The sequence below is a fragment of the Gallus gallus genome, chromosome 4 (genome assembly GCF_016699485.2).
Source record: "Gallus gallus isolate bGalGal1 chromosome 4, bGalGal1.mat.broiler.GRCg7b, whole genome shotgun sequence".
Lineage (NCBI taxonomy): Eukaryota > Metazoa > Chordata > Aves > Galliformes > Phasianidae > Gallus > Gallus gallus.
The window spans coordinates 82,453,630-82,468,840 of NC_052535.1; the positions used below are offsets into that span (position 1 = coordinate 82,453,630).

Consider the following 15,211-nt stretch of genomic DNA (forward strand, 5'->3'; position numbering starts at 1 on the left):
CGTATTGCTTTTGAAGTAGCCCTAGTATGTACATATAATGTAAAGGAGCTTAACTACATAAAAGTTATGCCGAGATCTCTTCTGCGTGTTACTTTAATAATGTTTGAGGCAACTTATGCTTGAGCCTTGTCATTTTTTTCCACTAATCATGGAATAGAAGCTTTCAAAAAGCTCGCTTATTCTTGCACATTACATTAACAGTGAGCAGAGTAGTTGTAGTCTATCAGTCTCTTCCATGTGTTTAGAATACTCAGATAACATTCTACTGTATACTCTGCCTGCCTTATAATAAGGCCAATGTCACTTAAAAACTCTAAGCTTTCAGAATTTACCTCCCGCGTAATATATCTCGTGGTGATTTCTCTGTAAAACCGGGCCTTTCTAAACCTTGCACTTGTCACTAATTACGTAAATCGTCTGTACTAGCTTCGTATGCCAACACAGAGCTCCAAGCACAATCTTACAAAATATATAACGCTATTTAATAGCAACCGATGATTAAAAATGGCAGATTTATGTACTTCACTGAAGAGTTAAACATAGAAAAGCACAAAATACCCGAGGAAATGTAGAAGACCAGTCAGATGAATGAAGATGTATTTGCTCGTATATTCACTCATTTATTGGACGTTAATGACTGTGTATAAAATGAATTTAATGGCACTCCATCTCGTTTCCCACATCAACAACTCCCGGTTAGGACTTGAATTAGTTGGCAGATTCAGGACAGCAGCCAAGAGCCTTGTGGCTATTATGACTGCAAGGTAATGCAGATCAAGGCAACGCATGTCTGCCAGATATTGTGTTTGAGAAGTTTGTTCTTCCTTTTCCTGTACATAGACAGACGACTTCGTCACCACACAACGTTTCCCAGAAGTACTGAAACATTTTATCGCATTCTTTCAAGACCGGTTTCCTTCCGTGTCTACCTGTTCTCAAAGTTTTATTCTGGTATTGCTCAACTTTAATGCACTGTAGCCTCCTTTGATTTATTTTTTTTGTGTGTGTTCAACTGCTTTGGTCAGTGTGTGTTAATTTCTGTAGACTAAAATTAGCATTTATTCTTCATAAGTCAGTGTGTGTTAATTTCTGTAGACTAAAATTAGCATTTATTCTTCGTAAGAAAATAAATTCATCCAAGTCTCTTCTTTGTTAAATACATTATTCTAGTTTGTAGGTAAGCTTTTTGTTGTTGTTTTTTTTAATATGATTGCCATATTTTCTTTGGGTATAAAGAAACTTGGTATTCATAAGTTTTAAGGCATAATTCAGCAGAAACTTTTTGGGGTGTCCTTGAGAGCTTATTAATATATGAAAATATGTAGTAAATTTCAGAGAAATGACAGAAAATATTTAAGATCTCTCTGAAAAACTACTTGTATCGGGTACAGAGAAGTATGAATTGCTTCTGATCAGTTTTAGGATGACCCATGGCAGGTATTAGTCAAAAGTCACTCATAAGAGAAAGAAGAGCACGCCCTGTTCTGAAGGTGAGAGCTTGCTGGAAAACTCCCAGAAGGAAGCAATCACTGACCAGAGGCATTGCTCTCTTGGCTACTAGCCCTTAAATGAGGTTTTAAACGCTGAAGGGTCCACCCCTTCAGGTCACACAGGTGAATTGCTTGCACTGGTGCTCCAAGGGCTAGCCACACCTCTTCACCAGATGCTCTATCACTAGTTCAGGCCATGACCTGGTAGTTCCCATACAATAATATATTACGTCTTGTTTTAAGTTTCTTATCTGTAATATATATTTCTTACAATTTGGTGCTATCCTTTGTCATTTTTTCTCTAGATTTTTCCCTCTTTTATTTTTATTTTTATTTTTTTTTCCCCCTCAGGTTGCTGTTCCCTTCTTGGCACACAACCTAGTTCATACTGGAGCAATCTTTTTAAACAGTTTGTATATCTTTACTCTGACCACATTTGTCAGATTTTCTACAATTTTCAAGTTATTTTGCTGGCCTTATAGACCTTTCCGTGTCACTTAGCCAGGAATAAAGAGATGCTAATCTGAACTTGATAAGCACTGTTTTCATGCATTAGATAGCTTCCTTAGCTTTAAAATTTCTCATAAAAAATAAGGAGATGATAATGTTTCCTTCTCAGTACTGTGGTATTCCATGATGACTCTAAAACCAAAGTGAAGTTTTAACTTGAAATAGGTTTTAACAGAAACCTTTATAAGCAACTAATTCATTATCATAAAAAAATTTATTTGCAGTGGAAACAATCTGAAGAAGAAAGCCCTATGATGATTTCCAACATGGCTGCATTTATGAGAAAGTGCCCCTCTCCCCGTGCCATTTCATTACTGAAAAGAGTACTCTCCACTTCAAACTGAAGGAATGGCACTGTGTTGCAAAGAGATTTGATGTATAATTTTGATTTATGACTTCTATTTGCTCAAGCACTTGTGATTTATAATGCAGTTTCTCTTATCATTTGTTATTCAGGATTCTTGAGTGAGATACATACATTTGCAAATATACAGGGTGCTACCCTTAGTGCCTTTCTACCGAATACTCACGTTTCCCACTCTGATACACTTGGATGTGTTGACTGATCATTTTGGGTTTAGAATTATATTAAAAGAAATACTTGACGTAAAGCTCTAAAATATTAGTTGCTTCTCATATATTTCTTGGATAACTGAAGATTAGGGAATGTGAAGTGGTTGTTGTGATTGCCATAATCACACAATGCATGTACATCTGCACCATTAACTGTGTTAGACAAATATTTATTATGATTGCTTACAATGAAAGCATAGGATCCTTCTCCTGACTGCCTACTACAATTGCAGCAATGTTTTCTTGATCAGCCCCTTCAAGCTGAAGTTTGTGTAATGCAAAATCAACCTTAATAATCCTATAATAGGGTCTCTTGTGTTATCAAGTTCTGATGTCTTCCACTTTAATCATCTCTAGAACTTCCAGTCCCACCCAGCAAGACTTTTCAGTAAGAGTCAGCAAGCTTGTGACTTGCTGCCTGAGTATCATGACCTGAGAAGTCTGTATCTGCCTCTACAGATCTCCATAACTTTTTTTGCCTGCTATGTTCTTTCAGTTAAAGCTCTTCTTTTTCATAGAGGTCAGCAGCTAACTCACCTGCTGCTCACCCCTTGGCTCTCAATTGGCTCTAGCCTCAGACTTAAGCAACTCTGCAAGTAAATTCTGTTGCTGTAATCCTATCTCTTTACCAGGCATCTAGTATGAATTATGCAGTGTTAGGAAAACAGAATTAGATGTTGTACTGTTTCCCGAGTTTAAATACAGTGTTCTAGGGTAAGATCTGCTCTTTTTTTTCTGGGAAACTCTATCAGATTGTATTTCCTCTCGTTCTGGATAGGTGTTTTCTCAAGAATATGCATGGCTTTCTGCCAGGTCCTTCAGGAAATTCCTGCAGACTTTCTGGCAGGGGTTACTTCAGGAAATCTTTGATGATGTCTGGTTTCCTAATTCTGCACATATTAGTTCCAACTGCCACTCTATAACCTTAATCAGGTACATTTGGGAATTTCACTCCATTTTATTCATAGGAGCCATGATGACCTTTTGACCTGGCACAACAGAGAAAGTAAATTATGAGAGCCTCCAAGTACAAAAATGATTGACTTACATGGGAATGGTCTTCAGATTAAAGACACTATCTTTTTGATTATCCAGCTCTTCATGTTTCTCAGCTTAAAAATAAACAGAGAAAAATACATTTTATCCTTGAAGCAATTATACTGTTCAAAATGACTGTGAACTTTTGTAAATCCAGACTGTTTACCCTATGAAGACCTGAAATCACTTCTGATTTTCCTCTTCAATATATATGTATTTCAAACAGGACTCTCTTAACATTAATTGCACCCAAGGTCTTGTCTGTCTTTCACTGTCTAATTATACGAGCGCTTTTCATAGGCTAGGCTAAAACCAGTGTATGAGCAAACCATGCACAAATCTGTGACTCTGTTGATTTTTTGGGTGGTTAAGCATGGTAAAAGATTCTAAGGATATATACAGAAGTATGACATTTTTTTCTAAGCTTAGCAAACAAAACTTTCATAATAAAGCATATTCTATAACAAAAAGCTTTAATGACAAAGTGATTGAATAGTCATCAATGGACTCATGAGAAAACTTACTGACAACCTGTTCATATGGCATCAAGCATATGATGCTTGATAGCACTCCATCTTTAACTTCCCAAAACAGTTTGTGTAGATACTTATATTCAGAGCATGAGCCAATTAGATAGATATTTCCTCCAATAAGCTTCCATGTAAACCGTATTACCAATATGCTTCAGTGCTATAAATGGTCAATAATGTCAGTGTTCTTCCTGAAGCTATGTTTAGATAGGAAAAAACATAGATAGCACATAATTGGTGATTGCAGAGTCCTAGCTTTTAATTTACAAATTACTAAATCCATTAGCCCTTTTATAGGAAGGTCTACATCCTTGGTGTGTGAATGAATGGGAAGCAGGAAGGACAATGCTTGTTGCAAGTAAACTGGCTACAGTCTCTGCTCCTGCTGCTGTTTTGTGACATATCTCTATTTCAGAGATCTGTAAAACATATAAAAGATTTGGTGCATGCTTTTATCAGCAATTACTCTTGATAAAAGGTCAGATATTCTTACTAATGAAGCATTTATATAACATTTGTTTAAATAAGCTTGAAATCAGAATTTTGCTTGGTGTTTCTGTGTACTTTGTGTCTTGAGGAAATGCTGATGCTGGGAAGGTTTAACTTTTCTCATGGGTCAGTACAGGAATCTCTTCATCCTAAGGAATTAATAAGATAGTAGAAGGAATTTTCCTAGTCAAGGATTTGATTAAAAAATCAAACAAAAGACAAGATGAAGATTAAAGAGCTACATTTTCTGAGATCTGTCACCACCAAAATTTGTAAACAAGATGTATGTTTATTGTGCCTAAGATAAAAGCTCCTAAGTTCTTCTGTTTATGTCTTGTTAATCTGTAGTTAAATATGTAGTTTTCTGTGAGGTCAAAAATGTAAAGTGATTTTAACTGAAAATATATTATTTTTGTTTGTTTGTTTAGGAAGGGCATTCCAAGTGAACAAGTGAAACAAACTGATAGAGAGCAAGCAAAGCGTATCGTTTACTCAGTGGTTTATGGAGCAGGTAGGCATTCTTATAAAGTAAGTTGCTACAGTATGTTTATACCATATATGCATATATATTTATATACATTTTATATATATATATATATATATATACTTATGCAAACATACCAAATGTCTGAAGATGAGTTAAATTTTGCCAGTGTATTAAATTTTGATTTTCATCAAGTATTGTTAAATAATAAGAAGTATCAAATTAATATACCTGCATTGATATATGTAAAAATTACTCAGATGTCCAGTTTATTTGCTGCTGAAGTAAATGTCTTCATCTAAAATAGGTATGATTTTTAGGAAACTTTATTTTCTGTCGGTATTTAGACAGGGATGAGAATAATTAAATTAGATACTGTCTCAAGACACATTCTTGGAATCACAGAATATTCAGGCTGGAAAGGACCTCTGGAGGAGATTGCTGGTATTATGCTTAGTGGAGTCAGTGGAAATCTTTCATGTAGTGATCTTTTTTTGGTTTATGCTTTCTTAGCTTTATGTTACTCTTGGTTCGTATTTTCAAAATCTTTCCTATACTCTTGGAGGACAAAAAACACTGTAATACAGAAAAGTCTTACTAGGGCTAAGAGTCAGTGCCTTAATTAATATACTAACTATTGAGAGAGATAGCAGAATTTCAGACTTTTTGCCTAACATGGAACAATTATATCCATCTGTTCATGCCTAAGTCATCCTGTGAAACTACAGAAAAGACAACTTAAACATCTGTGAAAGAAAGAATCAATTCTCTTCAATGGCACTAATCCAGTGTTCATGTCTTGACTTATACGGAACACAGAGGCATGTCAAAGTGTTTAAATGAAAACCAGAGAAGCTGGTTAGAAGTGTTATTTTCAGTTTTGAAATATGATATTATAGAATGGAAAATGCTCGAACACACGTACTATTACTAACAGTTCCCCTGGCACAGATAGCTGTAGGGGAGCGCTCAAGGAAGCTTCAGCCCACTCCTGGGAGTTGCATAGCATGGCCTGTGCTCCCACATGGTGAAACATGATCTTACGCGGCTGTAGAGTCTTCTCATTTTGTTTTCCAGGAATTGCATTTTGCTGGAACTTCTCAGGCTTCCTTGTTGCTATTGTGGCTTAATTTTCCTTCTCTTGTATGTAATACTTTGTTCTGTATAGCAGTAGTTCTTTAGAAGGTTGACATGGGCAAATATAGATGTTGCAGTTGTCTAAGGAAGCCTCAGCATCCTCCTAGCTAATAACAACACGTGCTTTTGCAGATAGATTTGTCATTCTGACCAAGAAATTAAAAACAAGTTATTTAGATGTAAAATAGATTCCCAGGCCTGTAACAGCTCAGCTAGGAGTCATCTGAATTTCTTGTTCTAGCACCTTGTCTGGACTGGTGTTCCTGTAGCTCAGTGCAGATCCCAGCATGACAGAACAAAATGCTACATAATTCTGTATTCAGAAGTCTGAAATGCATATCAGACTGACAGGGATGGCATTTCAGTGGCTGAAATTCTTTCTCTTTAAAAATGCTGGATAATTTTCCTTGACAGTATTACCATGACAGTAACTATTCTATGCTTTTAGTGCCTTGAGACTTTCCCTCTCAGCTTATGTTGTTTGCAGACACAGTGTTGGTTTTGCGTTGCTGTGCAGACAAATATATCTGTCTTTCAAACCTCATATGACTAAAGTTGATGTGTGTGTTATTTTTAATGAAAATATTTAATTTATAAATGTATTTAAACTGAAGCTCTTAGATAATATTTTTGCACTCTGAAAAACTCTCTTTGGTATAATATTATGTTTGTAATATATATGTAGTATATATTGTGCATCTATATCTTATCCAAAATGTATTCTTTCCATTTCTGCTGTAACACTTTTCTATTCCGCATTTCTTTTCCAGCCCTTTCACCTCACAACTTGGCCTTAGATTTCTGTAGACGCTGAGAGTCCAAGACTTTTTGAAATCTGTGGCATTCACACTCCCAACTGTATTGTTAAAATCAGGCCACATGGTCTGATTACTTCTGCTGTTAGGTTTTTTTTTATGACTTCTACACTATACCCAGAGGTTCTGGCTAAACTCAGCTAGCCATATCTCTATTTCTTTTTTACATAATTTGTAGGCTTTACATCCTCCTTAGAGTCTGCAGATTTCAACTTCAATGAAACCTTCAAGCTCAACGATAACATTTGCGTCACAGAAATATGATTGTGGGATATCAGATCTCTTTCATAGAGATGAGTGTATTTACCAATTTCACTAATTGTGAACATAACAGTGTTATTGTCTGTAATGGATTTCTGTTTTGTTTGATTTTTTTGTGTGTGTACCAGGTAAAGAACGTCTTGCTGAATGCTTGGGAATTACTCCTCATGAAGCTGGTCACTTTATAGAGAGTTTTATGCAAAAATACAAGAAAGTACATGAATTTACAAAGAAAACCATTGGACAATGCCAAAATAAAGGTAATCCAAAGTGACAGGCATTTTTTTTTTAATTGATCATTGTGTCACAATGATGAAGACAAAGATTCCGTTTAACCTAAATTCACGTAGTTACAGGACAAGAGATAATAAGTGATATTGTTTCTTTGTGAGTCCATTTTCTTTCTCTTTTATTCCTAAGATGAATTGGTTAAGCTTCTCTGCCTTTCCTCAGAAAGATGCCAGAAAAGTAATATTTCTGTTCTCAGGCTGAACATTACTTAATGTCAAGCTACACTACATCATTTCGACATACAATGTACTCCAACACAAACCCAGGGAATATTTTACTTAATAAATATGTTACATCACTGCTGAACCATGAAAGTTCAGCCATTTAGTCAAAGAACCAGGTTACAGGAACAATTTTTAAATACATATTTCTTCTTTGCACGAGTCAGAATTTCTGTTCTTGAAGTTCAGGTGGTGTCTGTGATGATAGATGTGTGCAGAGTGCTTCTTGAAACCAGCAGCTGCAAACTCTTCTAGCATCAAATTTGTTGTTAGTCTACATATTCGTTTACATTTAGAGAATCCTAGGAGTGCAACAATTAGAGAAGAGAAAGAATAGCTACTTGAAATATTTTATTTTAAAAGTTTACTAGAAGAACTGTCAAGATGGATTTATAGTATGGTATAGTATAGTGTACTAAGAATACTGTAGAAATAATTAGTAAATTTGCAATATAATATTGCCCATAATTGCTCAAGTGAACATCATGGTAGAAACAAATAACTGATTCAGACTTCTTTGTAGTTTATAGACCTTAAAACTCTACTGGAAGCATGAACTTTCATTGAGTCATGGAATTACATTCCTTTATTCATTAATATTACTGAATTAAAAATAGGTTTTCAGGAGTTTCCCTTTAGGGAATGAAGCTCAACAAAACATGTATTGTAAAATATTACACAATTATGATATATTTGTTTTGATCTACTTAAAATAGCATTGACTTTTTCTCTTAAAAATAAATGAGTTTCCATAATCCAGATTCTGTGCTCAACAATGTTCTATTATGCTTAGTAGACAAGAGTGTCATAACTAATGTCCTTGACTGTGGTTCATACCAGGTACACACTTGTCTAATTAGTACTCCTCTCACTCTCAACTGTTTCTCTCAGTTCTATAAGCTCAACATTTTTGCAGCAGACAAACACTGTTTAGTACTTTTCTTGTTCATCCATCTCAGATAGAAAAACCCTTCCAAACTAGAGAGCTCGTTTTTACTTATCCGCGGTTCAAAGATGAATGGCATCTGACCAACTAATTTTATTTAGGTTTTACTAACTGTTGTTTCTAACTGAACTGTAACTTGTTCAGTACTTAATTTACCGTAACCATACTGTGGAGAAATAGGATTATTACATTATTACTAGTGTTTTAAAAATTCTTGCTTCTTACTATTCTCCACAGAAAGTCTTAGTTAAATTGGGAAGACTGATTTGCAGAGAATATCCCAACCTCCAGACAGTTCAGTTCCTTGTTCTAAAAATTGAACTTTTCGAGTCAGTGCTGTTGGTAATATAGAATTTAACAGACAGCTGTATTAGTTCAGCAGAACTATCTTCATTACCCTGTACATAATATTGGGTTTGTGTTGTACATAGTAAAGTGCTCTGTGTTTATAGAGGTTTTATTGCACTTGAGATGAAATTATGGTGTGCAGTCTGACCTTCAGTGGTATCCAGTGATGGCCTATGGGTAGTCAGGGTGATCAGGAGTGTAACAAACAATATTTTTGTACTTTGAAAAAAAGGACAAGGCTTAGTTTTGGGAGATAAGCTGAGGAAAGGCTTTACAAGTGTTTTCTGGACAAGAGGATCATAGGATCTCTCTCTCTCTGTTCCTCTCACTTGCCCTCCAAAAAAAAACAGTGATGGTGAAAAAATACGTCATTAGGCTAAAAATAAAATGGTTAACTATTTTTATGTGTTTCTTTTAAACTATTTACTTAAATAGAGTTAAGAAAGTTTGGTTGTGGAAGGCACATGAAACTATTGCATTAAGAAAATGGGGGGAAAAAATTCCCCCAAAATTATTTGATAATTTTGAGAATGATTCATTAATGATTTAATTGCTGTACAAAGTGATTTTTTTTTGCTATTCCCAAGTAAACTGTTCACTGCATGGAAAGCTCTAATTATGGCTGCTAATAGATAACTAATTCTGCTAGGTATTTATAGTTTCATCTCCCACAGAGAGTTTGCTATTCTACCAGCATATTAGCAGATAATCCTAATGAAAATACAGCTTTAATGGCATAAGTTTTTATTGTATAACATGTATCAATACTCTAAATAAAATAATTCTGAGGCCAAGAATACAATAAGCTATGAATACTTTCAGAGGGCAAAATACTGAATTGTCTCAAGCAGTGCATAATTACAAAAAATCTGCATTATCTTAAAAAATAATTTTTGAAGTTTAACTTCTAATTGCTCTAGAAATACTGATTTCTACTTAAATCCTACCAGGTTATGTGGTTTCCATCATGGGACGCAAAAGACTGCTTGCTAATATCAATTCACAGGATTACAAACTACGCACTCAAGCAGAGAGACAGGCTGTCAATTTTGTTGTTCAAGGTAAAAACTCACCTATGTACCTACCTATATACCTACCTATCTATCTACCTTAACTCTCACAGACGACATCTCTTTTACTCTCAAGAAAATGAGTATTTTCATAGTCTATTAAAGTAAGCTACTGAGGCATGAGTTTTATTATAAAAACAGAAGTTTAAAATATTTATTCTAGATTCCTTGGAAACTTCAAATAAACACAATGTACTAATACAGTAGAGTTCTCTGCGATTATTAAATGTAGGTATAGACACTAACTACATATGGAGAAAACATTTAGATTTCAAGGCTTGAACCTATGGAATGTATCTAAAATATTTTCCTTTCTGGTTTCTTTGAAAGTTTGTTTCAAAGTGTTTCTGTGATTTTTACATTTGAATATAATTCTCTGAAGGAAGAAAATAAGGGTGTTTCTTCAGAGAAAAACATTGGAAAATTGCCATATAAATTGGAAATGTAAAAAATAGCACAAAAATATGAAAAAATACCAAAATATTAGTAATATTAGTAATAGATATATTAACATATTTCTGTATAAGTTGCTTGCACCCAAGTCTTGTGTAGAACTGACAACATAAGGAACAAATAGAAACTGAGCTGACAGTCCAAAGCTGAGATCCCTCCTACCAAACCTTGGAAGCATTATGTCTTTATTTGGAAGATACTGACAGGGTTTTCATTAAGTTATATTGGACATGTACAATTTACAGGCAAGTAAAAACTGCTTTCTAAATATGGTGATGGAGTGCTTTTTATAGAGTCATTTGAATTTTCTTTTTGAAAGGATCGTTTGGTTTTTCTTTTTTTTCTCTCCAAATATTATTCATGTCAATGTTTAATTTTAAAAATGACTTAAGTAATTATGTCATGTTTGACATTCCTTATAATTAGTAACTGAATTTAGTACTATCTCTACAAGAACATGTACAGATCTAGAATTCTAATATATACCCTGCTGCTTGAGTAACAGTTGTGCTCCAGTGATAGCTGCCTCGCTGTATGAGGCTCTCAAATGCAGAATTTTTGCGGAGGGTTGTTAGTTGCGGTAATATGGTCAGGTTGTGGTTGGACTTGATGACCTTTAAGATCTTTTCCAACCTGAGCAATTCTAAGATTCTACAGTTCTATGATTTTAAAATATCCTTATAACATCTGCAGAAAAGCTTGCATGTGTGTACATCTGGGAATACCTACACAAGCTTCTCTAGAGACTTGTGTTCATTTCACCTCAGTTTCATCCAGATGAACAGCAGTCCTCTCCAGCTGAAGACAATGCTTTAGCTAATACAGTGGGTCCTGCTGAGTGTATGAGGTAACATTAATAAAGCTACTTTGCCCTTCGAGCACCACTTGCTTGTGCCCATCTGTCCAAAGAGCTTGGAGCTGAGGCAAGGCTGAATCATAGAATAGAATCATAGAATCATTAAGTTTGAAAAAGACCACCACGATCATCTAGTCCAGTTGTTGACCCATCATCAGCATGCCTACAACACCAACACAGAACTGCTTGTGAAATTCTCCTACATTAATAAGATTAATATATTTAATTCTCAGTTCAAATAATACTGGAGGACATATCTCAAAAAAAAAGTTGTAACTATTATTCAAAACATGTAGTATTGGAAGGTAGTGTGAAACAAGGATTAAAAACTTTAACTTTAACTAGAAATACTCAGTATTTCTAGGTTTTGTTAGAAAATTTGCTCTAGATTCTTAAGTTTGTTTTTTTCTTTTAACTGCAGTATTTCAGCTCTGAGAAAATATTTAAGTGCTGTAAAATCTTTCTATATTATACTAAAGCATTTTTAGTTAGAGCATTGGAGTTTATGTACTAAACTGCAAATAATGTTTTATGTTTATACATCTGTGATTGCCATCTACAAGAGGGCTCGTAAGGAGGATGCAGGGAACTACAGGCCTGTCAATCAGAGCTCGGTGCCTGGGAAGGTTATGGAACAGATCATCTTGAGTGAGATCACACAGCATGTGCAGGACAACCAGTGGATCAGGCCAAGACAGCATGAGTTCATGAAAGGCAGATCCTGCTTGACAATCTTGATCTGCTACTATGATCAAGTGAGACACCTGGTGGATGAGGGAAAGGCTTTTATTGTGGTCTTGTTGGACTTCAGCAAAGCCTTTGACATGGTCTCCCACAGTATTTTCCTAGAGAAGCTGGCAGTCTGTGGCTTGGACAGGTACCCTCTTTCCTGGGTAAAGAACTGGCCAGAAGAGCCAGACTCAGAGAATGGTGCTGAACGGAGTTAAATCCACCTGGGGACTGATCACATGCAGTGCTCCCCAGAGGTCGGTATTGGGGCCTGCTCAGTTTAACACTGTTATTGATGACCTCGTCGAGGGGATTGAGTGCACCATCAGTAAGTTAGCAGGTTACATCAAGTTGGGAGGAAGTGTCAATCTGCCTGGGAGTAGAAAGGCCCTACAAAGGGATCTGGACAGACCGGATTGCTGGGCTGAGGCCAATGGGATGAAGTTCAACAAGACCAAGTGCTGGGTCCTACACTTTGCTGCAACAACCCCAGGCTTGGAGCAGAGTGGCTGGAAGACTGTGTGGGAAAAAGAGGACCTGGGGGTGTTGGTTGACAGTCAGCTAAACATGAGCCAGCAGTGTGCCCAGCTGGCCAAGGAGGCCAATGGCGTCCTGGCTTGTATCAGAAATAGTGTTGTCACCAGGAGCAGGGAAGCGATCATCCCCCTGTACTCAGCTCTGGTGAGGGCACACCTTAAGTAATGTGTTCAGTTTGGGGCCCCTCAGTACAAGGAAGACATTGAAGCCCTGGAGCATGTCCAGAGAAGGGCAATGAAGCTGGTGAGGGGTCTGGAGCACAAATCTTATGAGGAGCAGCTGAGGGAGCTGGAATTATTTAGTCTTGAGAAGGGGAGGCTCAGAGGAGAGCCTTATCACTCTCTACAACTCCCAGAAACTAGGTTGTGCTGAGGTGGGGGTCAGCCTTTTCTGTGTAACTAGTGATAGGACCAGAGGGAATGGCCTTAGGTTGCACCAAGGGAGGTTCAGGTTGGTTATTAGAAAAAATTTATTCTCCAAAGGAGTGGTGAGACACTGGAATACATTGCCCAGGGAGGCAGTTGAGTCACCATCCCCGGAGGTGTTCAAGAGATATTTAGATGTGGTACTAAGGGATGTGATTTAGAGGGAAAATATTGGTGGTAGGTGGATGGTTGGACTAGATGATCGTGGAGGTCTTTTCCAACTTTAATGATTCTATGATTCTGTGATAATAGTCTCATAATATAAGCAGTTTGCATTTTGAACATGGTAGCAGAAGCGGATATTAAATGATTTCTCTGTTGCATTGCAATATTAAGAGGAATGTGCGGAGTTCCAGCTTTAACTTGCTACAACTGCACTTTACACGTACGTATTGTGAGGAATAAAATAGTTATATAAATCTATTCTCATAATCTGACTGACTATTTAACTTTTGATGAAACATCTTTTCTTAGTTTGTATATCACTGTGTCCTGTATTGTGTTGTATTTAATCAGTATGAGACATTTGAACAGAAAAACAAGAAGTATATTTGGGACTAAATTTTCCATTAGGCGTAGACATCTCAAAAATCAGCTGAGAATCTGCACTTGATATAGTTAATGATTAAAAGAGTGTCTCAGCATGAGATTCAGAGGGAGGCAGTTTGTTATAGAAAACCAGGAAGAGGTATTAAGTCTTTCCCCTGTTGGGTTATTGAGACATAATAATCTCCTCAATCTCTCAGATATTCTTTTACCTCCCAGGAGAGTACCCTTGCTATTTGCCTAACTGGATAATCTTTATCTCTTGACGTTGGACTATTTGAAAGAAAGAATTCAAGATTCACTGATTTAGAGGGTTCAAAAATGAAAATGTGTATGGTTTGGTACTTTTAAAATATCTGATGGAGCAAGAATTATGGCTCCTGGACCTTAGTTAAAGGATTATTTCTGTACTTTTTCTGATAAATCTCCCTGTAAAAATGCACTAAATCCTGTTGTGTGGTTCAGAACAGGCTGTTTCACCAAACTGCAAGCCTGGAGAATCACTCTGTCTCTTTATCACTAGAAATGCCTAATCCATTATACAACATGACGCTGTTTCTGCAACACTGCTCTATAACGTAGCGTAACTGCCCTGTAACATAATGAATATACATTACATACCCACTGAGTTAAGAAAAATCATGAATTAAATTACCAAATGAAAATATGGCTCTAAAACAAAATTCTGCCTTTTACACTACATTTAAATTAATTTATAGGTAAATTTTAATTCCGATTTGAATTTAGATCATTTCAGATGGATAGTATGGGTAGGTTGAAGTTGGACTTGCTGATCTTTAAGGTCTTTTCCAACCTGAGCAACTCTATGATTCTGTGATTCCATATAATTTCTGTTTTCTGTTTCTAAGGTGTAGTAGTTTGTTATTTATTAATCTGTTTCACATATTACATCAAATGAATCTGCTAGTTCTGCAAATTTTTATAATTAACAATATTCAGATGTTTTCATTCCTATGCCATAAAACAGCTTTCCTTCTGCATGCTTCAAACTGAAAGCAGATCACTTTCTTTCGTAGGATCTGCAGCTGATCTTTGCAAAATGGCTATGGTTGAGATTTTTACCTCTGTTGTCGTTTCTCCAACTTTAACAGCCAGGTTAGTAATGAATGACTGCAAAAGTGTTTAATTTTAAAAAGAAAAATAGTTGGATGGGTCTCCAGCATTTTAAGCAGCTGTAGAAATATTGTGTATGCCTCTGTATCTTTTAACAAGCAAGGACTTGTGGGATGCTTTTTTACATCCAGAAGTTGTATCTTTGTGCTTGAATGGTTGGATCTGTAAAGCTATCCCAAGGCTATGCAGTGCCCAGGGCCAGTTTAAGCTCAGTCAGATCTAGTTCAGTGGTAGTTCCGTGTCTTTGAAATCAAGCCCACTGATCATATCCTTCCTGTATTTTGAGTATATTGTACAATGGCAATTGAATATCGAATGGGCTGGGAAA

General features: G+C 36.1%; 1 protein-coding gene across 6 annotated transcripts in view; it reads left to right on the forward strand.

Annotated features, from left to right (window-relative positions):
- POLN (DNA polymerase nu) overlaps positions 1–15,211 on the forward strand; it is a 90,512-nt gene that overhangs the window by 56,500 nt on the left and 18,801 nt on the right. For 5 of the 6 annotated variants that reach the window (XM_040700463.2, XM_040700464.2, XM_040700465.2 and 2 more), the window contains 4 exons: positions 5,059–5,141; positions 7,456–7,587; positions 10,084–10,194; positions 14,787–14,865. In XM_040700463.2, coding sequence (XP_040556397.1) covers positions 5,059–5,141; positions 7,456–7,587; positions 10,084–10,194; positions 14,787–14,865 — 405 coding nt within the window. The remainder of the gene's footprint in view (positions 1–5,058; positions 5,142–7,455; positions 7,588–10,083; positions 10,195–14,786; positions 14,866–15,211) is intronic. The other variant, XR_005859969.2, reaches the window with a different exon arrangement.